The sequence below is a fragment of the Ceratotherium simum genome, chromosome 15 (genome assembly GCF_057802395.1).
Source record: "Ceratotherium simum simum isolate JZ-2026a chromosome 15, ASM5780239v1, whole genome shotgun sequence".
NCBI lineage: Eukaryota > Metazoa > Chordata > Mammalia > Perissodactyla > Rhinocerotidae > Ceratotherium > Ceratotherium simum.
The window spans coordinates 26930037-26940110 of NC_141914.1; the positions used below are offsets into that span (position 1 = coordinate 26930037).

The window sequence follows — 10074 nt, forward strand, 5'->3', positions numbered from 1 at the left end:
TTAAATGACATTATATCCATACAGTGGACTACTATTAAAAATTATGCTACAGATCTCTATTTACTGATATTGTATCTCATGTAGTGAAAAAAAAATCAGAAGTTAAAAAGCCTTTGTATGATCCCATTTTTATAATTAAAAAAAGTGAGAAGGTGCATATTCATGAAGAAAATGTTTGGAAGATTTCCAACCAGCGTTCACTCCTAGTTATCTCAGGTAAGTGGAATTACAAATGATCTTCAGTGTCTTCTTTATAACTTTTCGTACTACAATGAACAACTCTTAACATCAGAAGAAATGATTTTTCAAGTCTACTAAATTGAACCAGTTTGGTTCATCAAATAAAATTAGTTTTGTTGTTTTCTACCCTTCCCTATTTCTAAGGCTCTGAGAAAATTCTTCCTGATTTGAATACGTAACACCCAGTAGATGGTAAATGTATCAAGTGTATAGTTAAGGCCTCTATTAACAAAGATGACATGCTTAAATGGCAGTCTTTGTCAACAAGATTTTATTTCTTAGAAAAACTTATATTTCCCCCTTGGCCCCGAGATGTTACCAAGGGTCTTGTAATTATGACTGAGGCTCTGTTTGCTGCCACCTCCTCCCTTTGCCTCTGCCTTCTCAACCATTATTTAACAGTGTTTTTAGCTCTAGTCACCGTGGTGGCTTAACGTCTTCATGAATATAGAAAAACACTGCCAAAAGAAGTATGATTTATAAAATAACTAATACAGAAGAAAATTCCAATTCTATTCAAGACAGTAAGCCCCAACTTCACTGTCCAGTAGAACTTTCTGCGACGATGGAAAGGTTCTATTATCTGTGCTGTCCAATGTGACAGACAGTAGATCTGTCTAACGTGCTGTCCAATGTGACACAACGTGGCTACCGAGCACTTGAAATGTGGCCAGTGCAACTCAGGAACCAAATTTTTAAATTCTAACGTTTTAATTTTAATAACCACCTAAGGCTGGTAGCCACCACGCTGGACAGCACTGCTCTAGAAAAATTCATAGTACATATACTGTGGTTGATACAAATATACATAAATAAGGACCCAAGAAAAATGAGTTCCACTTAAGACCTGGCACTCCAGTGCACATTTCCCAGACTAACGAAACCATAATTTTGTGGGTTACGGACTGCTTCCTTGAAAAATTAAATGGCCTTTTAGCAATCCTCATGCTTCTTTACCTAGGAATAAGCATCCACTTCTTCAAAGTCTCAAGTCTCATGGCTTCAATAACACTGCATTACCTTGGCTCACCCACTACATCTCAATTTGTTTTCTTCCTTTGTATAATTTTAGTCTCCCCCTCCTGCCTTCCACTACAGCCTTTTCCCCAAAGCTGAGTCCTTCGTTTCTTGTTTTCCATCTTCCATTCAGAAGAGATTTCTTACACCTTCAACCGTGACCGCTATTTGCCTTCTGTGAAACAGCACCACCTCACTATATAACCTTAAATATATCATTTAACCTCTTTGAGACTGCTTCTCATTTGTAAAATAACTTAGATGGTTATTACGGTTCCTTCAGCTTTAGGATCCTCTGAATTCTAGCACAGGCCTAGTCATGGAACTTTGTTTCTGTTTTTTTCTCAGGCTGATTCCTCTTCTTGCCTTTTTAAATGCTGGTGTACCCAATGGTTGTCAGTGACCAGCTTTTCCACTCTCCACGCTCTTCCTCCAGGAACCTCAAAAACTCTTCATGATGACTCTCTCAAATGTACCCTGTAGCCCTAACTTCACTCTTTTTCTTTTGTGAGGAAGATCAGCCCTAAGCTAACATCCATGCCAATCCTCCTCTTTTTGCTGAGGAAGGCTGGCCCTGGGCTAACATCCGTGCTCATCTTCCTTCACTTTATATGGGACACCACCACAGCATGGCGTGACAAGTGGTGCGTCGGTGCGTGCCCGGGATCCGAACCCAGGCCGCCAGCAGTGGAGCACGCGCACTTAACCACTACGCTACGGGACCAGCCCCCCGCTAACTTCACTCTTAAAGCTCCAGATTTACATTTCCATTTGCTGCACAGGATTAACTAGATGCGTTACCGGTCCCTTAAAGGTATTGGGCAAACCAAAGAAATCATGTGTACCAAACTTCTTTGTCAGTATAGCTTAGTGATCAAAATCACAAGTCTTAGGATCAGATGTATCTGAATTTGAATCCCAGTTCTGTCACTTATTAGCTGTGTAACCTTGACCAAATTAATCTCGAGTCTCCATTTTTTCATGTGTAAATGGGGTCAGAAATAGTACTTAAAACTCACATGGTTGTCATACGTACATGTTTTACATATACAGCTTAGCATAACACCTGGAATATGCCAACAGGTCAATAAATGTTAGCTAATATTATTATCAGTAGCATTACCATCTTCCTAGTCCTCCAGGTGTTATAACAGCTCAGTCATCTTTGATGCATTCTGTCCTCCCTTTTTTAAGTTCAATCAGCATTTGTACATTTTCATTTTCCAATAGGATATTTTTCATTCCCTCATAGATTTGGATTATTATCACAGCCACCCATCCAGATTACTAGATTTTTTAATGCTTAGAGGGTAAAGCCTCTTCTTATTTTTGTTTCCCCTATATTACCTAGCATAATGCCTTAACACATAAAAGTTCTAGCATAATGCCTTAACACATAAAAGTTCTGCTATTATTAGACAATTCAAATAATCTTTACGTCTATTTATTTATTCCTCCACTAGATCCCTTGAGTTCTTCGAAGGCAGGGAGTGTCTTGGTCCTTTGTGTATATCTACATCTGTCAAAATTCCTTAGTCAATAAATGTTTGTTGAATGAATGAATGTTGATTAGTCTCCCTGTCTCTGAACCTATCATCAACCTAGCTTCCTCACATGTGAAAAGTAGCTCTTATATTCTCTAATCCAATCAGTTATTCTGACCAAACTGGCCTCACCACAACATTATCAAGAGCAGTCTCTGGGCCGGCCCTGTGGCTTAGCGGTTAAGTGCGCATGCTCTGCTGCTGGCAGCCTGGGTTCAGATCCCGGGCGCGCACAGACACACCGCTTCTCCGGCCATGCTGAGGCTGCATCCCACATACAGCAACTAGAGGGATGTGCATCTATGACATACAACTATCTACTGGGGCTTTGGGGGAAAAAATTAAATTAAATTAAAAAAAAATTTTTTTTTAAATTAAAAAAAAAGCAGTCTCACTATATTAGTCAGGACTCTTATTTTGTATCAAAAAAATTCTACTCAAATTAAGCAGAAAAGGGACTCTATTAGTTTTCATAGTTTGAAAGTCCAAAAATAGCACTAACATCAGAATTCTGTCCATCTTTTGGCTCTGCTTTCCACTTATTGGCAAGCTCCAGGCTCACACTTTATTCTCTCAGCAACCCCTGAGTTCAAAGCATGCCTCTTCCTCAATAGTTCCAATAAAAAATTCAGAATTAGGGCCGGCCCCGTGGCTTACCAGTTAAGTGCGTGCACTCCACTACTGGCAGCCCGGTTCGGATCCCGGGCGTGCACCAACACACCGCTTCTCTGGCCATGCTGAGGCCGCGTCCCACATACAGCAACAAGAAGGATGTGCAACTATGACATACAACTATCTACTGGGGCTTTGGGGGAAAAAAAAGGAGGAGGATTGGCATTAGATGTTAGCTCAGAGCCGGTCTTCCTCAGCAAAAAGAGGAGGATTAGCACGGATGTTAGCTCAGGGCTGATCTTCCTCACAAAAAAAAAAAAAAATTCAGAATTAACACTCATATTTGCTGACTGGAAAATGTGCCCATCTCTGACAATCACTGTGGCCAGAGGGATGGACTACACTGATTGGTTAGGCCTGAGTCATGTGCACACCCTTGTGTTGGGGTGGGATCCATGTAACTGAAAAGGGTGACTCCCTAGGAAAACTGAAGTATTGTTATCAGATGAAAGGTGAATGTATGACTGGCAAAATTAATGACGTGCCCTATACTCTAAGACTTTGTGTATACTATCCACCTGGAGGGGATACATATAGCCACCATTTGCATACAGCCACCGCCTGGAGTGGCTTTCCTTCTCACTTCTGCTTACCCAAATCCAAGCTACATCCTTTCTGCCCCAAGAGGTCTTCTGTGATTTCTTCTAAGATTTTCCTTGTCTACTGGATCAAGTCACCCATTCCCAAACAAATATTTCCCTTTACCTTTTTAAACAAACAGGAGGGAAAAACTTCAAGAAAACGTTCCTAATGAATTCTAATCATGTCAAATTATAAGTGGTATGGATAATATATGCTGTTTCTTAGAATGTAAACTCTTGAAGGACAGCAGCTCTACTAGATACATTCCATACATTATCAAAGAACAGACTGTGTGGCAATTTTGATATACATAGCATTCAAATAATTTTCTTGGCTTTAAATTTTCTATAGGATCTAAACAAAACATTTTAGCTAATATAAGTTGGGTCTGAATTCATCAAAGTACCTGGTGTAACAGGTAGACTACGGTTTTGGAGTTACCTCAAACTAGGCTCAAATCCTGGCTAATACCACCTTTCCCGGCCTTTAACTACAGGTCTTTGTGCAAATTAATCCCTCCAAACCTTGGCTGTACTATCCGTAAACAGGAACAGTAACATGTATCTGTACATAGGGAGGCTGTGTGATATAGTGGAGAGAAAAGAGGTAGATGGACCTGAGCTGAAAGTCTACCACTAATACTAGTTATACGTCTTTCTCAGTGATTCCTCAACTGTAAATTCTGAGTGATTCCTCATATGTAAAGTGGGATAATATTTAATCCATTAGTTGTTGTGAGCATTTAACAAGGCAATTTAACAAGGCAACAAGGTACTTTAAAACACCTAACAATGAATAGGAAACAGTGAATACTCAATAAATGATGTTATCTGTATCAAATTATCTGTTTAGAATAATTCAGTGTTTTTGTATTTACCAAGGTCTGCCAAAGATTTCTTAGTTACCAAGGTCTGCCAAAGATTTCTCATACTAAATAAGTAATATTTCTAAAATGTTAGAAATGAATCTAGTCTAGTAAGCTATGAAATACCTTGTAATCTTTTTTCTTTTTTACACTTTTTGACCAGATAACATGTCAACCAACAAAAAATTTGGTTTATAAAGAAACTATGAAAGTAATAAAATAAGCATAGATAATAACAAATTAAAAATTCAGAGCACAGTAAGAGAAAAATTCACTGGGATTACTTATTCTTCACAAATGCCCTTGGGTTTTCTTTGTTAGTTAATAAAATATTTCTTAAAGGCAAAACATGTTGGTCCTAGAACTATTTAAAAGCAGGTATGATAAGGAGCTAGTTAAACTCTTGTAATCAACTATTCTTTAGCTTCAGGCTTAATATAGTAATACTGAAATGACTCACACTGATATAGAATCACTATGCCATCCAACTCCTGAACAACCATATGCCATAAGAGAAGCAGGAAATTTGGGATATGATGACAATTTTAGATGTCATCTATGAGAACATATGCAAAAGGCAAGTGGCTGTTCAAATTTACCTTAGCAAGAAAGTTTAATTTTATCATTCACTAAAAAATACAAACTATATTCAGTACAACTATGTCCAAAAAGAGATTAAATAAGTAGGCATTTAATTTCTCCTATTTTACACTAGAGCAAAAGTTTCTTTGGAAAGAATAGTTTCTTGAACTGGTTTAACAGTTCTGTTTATTTTTCTAACATGAGTGAATCATATGTAATACTCATCAGTCTTTAATGAGTGCACAAACATAGGAAAGGTGTTATCAAAGATTTTAAGATAAAGTAAATAAAATGGAATAAATATAAGACACAAAGTACATTCTTTGGTTGCAAAAACACTATATGAAAATAAAATATTTAACCACATCATACTGTACAAACCCGCATAAGGGACTTTCTTCCTTCTTTGTGTTTGTGTAAAACATGAATAGCCTCAGTTTTTAATCTACTCCCTGAGGAAGCTATATTTTAAACACAAGAAAAACATATTATGTTGAACACTTCAGTCACCAGACACTGTTCTCTACAACTAAGAAAACCAAATAATACCTAATTCTTTATTATCTTTCCTGTGTTTAAAAACATGTATAAAGCAAAGTAATGTTTGTTTTTAAAAAGCATTAAATACAGATATGGTAGGCAATCTATGTATCTTTTTCAGATGGTTTTCTTCCTTCAACTTTTTTTGAGGGGCATGAGGAGAGAGGAAAGCAATGGGAGTCTGAAGGTGGGCTCTAGTTATTTTTACAAGTACATTTGGTAAGTCAACTACATGAAAGTGGAGAAGGAAAAGTTACAGCGATTGGGTTCACACTAAAAACAACTCTTTCGGAAAAACGCCAGCGCCGAGATCGATGCTTTCCTGACAACGCGGCGACCAATGCTACTCTGATCCATTAAGAAGAGCGCGCTACAAGCCCAAATCTTAGCCAAGTCAACTTGGCATCCCAAATCCGAAAGGGCCTGCAGGCACCGGGGCGGGGCAAGGCACTACCTCGGCAGCGGCAGAAGTTAATTTTCTAGGCGAGCACACCACCACCCATCAACCCCCTACGGTCCTCTTCCCGAGAGACGCCGCTGTCCGCCGCCTCGCCAGGCCCGGGGTCTGGGTCTGGGGTCTGGCCCGCAGGCCCGGGGGGCTGGGCGGGTTGGGGCAGTCGGCTTCTCCCCCTTACCCGAGCCCCGACCAGAAGCTGTGGGACCAGTTGCTCTAAATACTCCCAGTCCCCCCACCGGCTGGGGCGGCCTCCCGCCCCGCCCCGGGCCTCCCGTCGGCAGGGATGCCCCCCGCCCCGCTCACCCGCCCGAGTGGTGTCCGTCAGGTCGTGGTTGGCCGCTCCCCGGGGAAACTCCCTCAGTTTCCGGCCGCTCAGGCTCAGCACCCCGGTTACCGCCGCCTCCTCCAGCGCTCGATCGAGGGAGCGACTCCATGAGCCCGGGCCAGGACCAGCGCCTGCCCCGGAGCTTGGGCCGCAGTTAACACCGGAGAGGTTACCTCCCGACGCTACTGGGCCAGAGTACTCTGCAGCCGTGGTCACAGCGACCAAGCCCGCGGCCGCCATTTCCCAGCCGACAACTCTCCGGCCCGCTGGCTCAGCGCATGCGCGGCCAGAACTGATGGGTGGGCGGGGAAAGGGGCATCCAGACCACGACGGTTCCCTTGATGGGGAGGGCTGCGGTGCCCCTCCACACATCCAGGCGCTTGCCTCCGCCCACATCGTGATTTTCAAGGGAAATTAAAACGGAACTTACAAATATGGTGCAGCCCCCTACTCCAGGTGACCAGCATTTCTCAAACGCCTCTACAAAAATATCTTTCAGATAACGCTCCTCACCAAAACTTCTCTGCTTTTCTCCCTCAGTACTGGAGGATTCGATTAAGCATTAAATTAAGGCCCCTTAACACGGTTGCTGCCGGAAACTTGGGCAACGAGAGGAAGGGACCCTGGGATACGACCTAAAACATTTACCAACTTCTGTCATTCCATAAACCAAATGATCTAAATGGAGAGTTGTGGATTTATTAACTATTATTGCCTGAGGGAAATGTAAGTGCTAACCTGGCTCCCAAACTCCATAATTCTCATTGAAAGGGTTATATGAATATTTTAGGCCCTCCCTCCCTTTATTAAATAGTACTCGTCCTTTAGGCAAGATTTTATTGTTGAGCAAAGCAGGATGAACGGCATTAAAGTCTAAAATTTTGGTCTGCTACCAAAATTGAGGAAAATGATCTGACCATAATCTAAATGTGGGAATTAAGGGTAGACCAAAGAAATGGTAAAAAATGAAACCATTACTGAAAAAGTAGAAAATATCACATTTTAAACCAATTATACCTCACATATTGCAACCAGTCTTCAGCATATTTTTGTTACACATTTAAGCCATTCCTGCTACATGATGTAAATTTCTCCTACAATCAACCAACTAGTATTTACTGTGAGAAACAGAAGAGGCTGTCAGATACAACCCTTTCCCTAGGAGATTATAATCTAATTATGGAATCCAAACAAATACACCAATTAGAGAATAAGACGACAGCAAAGGGGAGGTGGGGATTATCACAGTTCAGAAAAAGGAATCAATATCAGGGATGAATGAGGTTTTGAATAAAATCTGAAGGATTATGAAGTGGAATTGGCTGGAAGGTGAAAGCAATACTCCAGATTGGGAGGAGGATCAGCATGAACACAGCAGGTATGATTTATACTGGTACATGTGGAGAACATTAAGACTACAGGCCAAAAAGTTCGTCAGACAGCAAGAGAAAATAAGGTTGGAGAGATCCTACCTATCACCCCAGCTGATCCCACCTAGCTCTTCAATGAAACCTTGACTAGCACTTCCCCCAACTCCTAAACGAAAGAGATTATAAAAAATTTTAATCTCAGTGCCAAAGCTTGTTAGTAACAGCTGCTCAGAGAGTTGTTCTATGAATTCTTAATACCACATTCTAGTTTCTTCAGCAACAAGTTCCAGGATCAATTATCAATGTCTGTTATATGAGCATGGGTCACAGCAATGGCAAGTGATGTATTTGTCATCCTTGGCAAATAACATTCATCCAATGCATGAATTGGTTTCCTTTACTCTGGTCTCCTAAAATTTTATTATTCTTAGAAAGATTTTAAGCTATTTAAGAGCAGGGCCTCATTTTATATCTTTTAGAGATATGTCAACTACAATGACTAACAGCATAATCATATATTCCATATTAACTCTACAATGCTATAGAAATAGTTGCCAGATCTTTCTAAAATGCACCATTATGTCATCTATATTTGATTACCTATTACCTTCCACATTTACACTAAATTCTTCTGACAAGTTCTTTGTAATATGGCCTCATTCTTCCTATCTATCTGTACATCTCATCATAATTACAACATACCATGCCAATCCTGGTCTCTAAATTCTGACCAAGTTTCTAGATTGATGTTACTTTGTCTACTCAACTAGATTTTAAGGTCCTTAATATGTTAAACTCTATAATTACCGTCCATATCCCAGGGCTGAGTATATTAACAGGAGTTAAAAAATAGTAAAGGATGAGTGGAAAGCAGCAGAGACAGACAATCGGTTATCATACTAACAGGAGAGAAGGCTGGGAGGACAGAAAAAAGAATAACAATTTTTGAGAACAGGGTACATAAGTCTGTAGATATCTGAAGGCCAAAAGAAAGGCCCATGGATACGGGGGAAAATGAAGATGCTATATATACCATTATATGAAAACAACTCTTAGGTAAAGAAAAGGCTGAAAGAAAAAATAGCTCAGAATAGAGCTAATTCTGAGACTTCTAAGGATTTGAGGTTTCATCTAAAAAGTAAAGGTAGAATGAGAGAATTCTCATCCTACTCCCTCAATCTTCTCCATAAAGCAAGTGATAAGATCATCTTGTGAGAATGATATAGGAAATGGAGTCATTGTGAGTTCACCAGAGCCTAGAGATGAATAAAAGAAATGATGATAAACAGTTGCAAAAAGGCTGTGAGCAAAAGGGCTACAGGGATCTATAACTTATTCCACTACTGCTCTGTTGACTGGAAGCAGCTAAAAAAACAGGCAGTGGGAGTTATCGACTGTTAAGAATTGATATAGACAACTTCCCTGCTTCTTCCTGTTTATTTTACAAGCTGAGAGTTAACTCATTGAATACTAGGGGCAAAAGTTGCACTGAAATCTCAATAGCTCTCTCCATCTCTGCATCTCACTACATCACGCAGAAATAAAGTCCTCCCCTGCCCCCTTCTACTCACCAGAAATATATTATGGTCACTCCTTAAATCTCCACTTCTATAAACTCAAAGCAGTTAAGATTAAAATCTTGGCCAATCCCATTCTCTTCAAATGTAAAGCACAGAAACTGACTTGTTGAATATATTCAATAAATGTCTGATCCTTCCCTTTTCTAACTTCTTTAATAAGAAGCACTAATAATTGACTTTTTAAAACTTTAAAATTTAGACAATGTGATTTTCTTTTATTAGAGGAAAATGGAAATGGAAGTAGAAATTAAACACATACACACTAGGGAAATAGTTTCCTATTCATCTTTAAACATCAGT

At 40.0% G+C, this 10074-nt stretch overlaps 1 protein-coding gene across 12 annotated transcripts in view; it reads right to left on the bottom strand.

Annotated features, from left to right (window-relative positions):
• LRCH3 (leucine rich repeats and calponin homology domain containing 3) overlaps positions 1–7097 on the bottom strand; it is a 104215-nt gene extending 97118 nt beyond the window's left edge. For all 12 annotated transcript variants that reach the window (XM_087439745.1, XM_004424516.3, XM_087439748.1 and 9 more), the window contains exon 1: positions 6803–7097. In XM_087439745.1, the coding sequence (XP_087295871.1) occupies positions 6803–7064 (262 nt within the window). In that variant the 5' untranslated portion in view covers positions 7065–7097. The remainder of the gene's footprint in view (positions 1–6802) is intronic.
• Positions 7098–10074: the final 2977 nt, after the last annotated feature.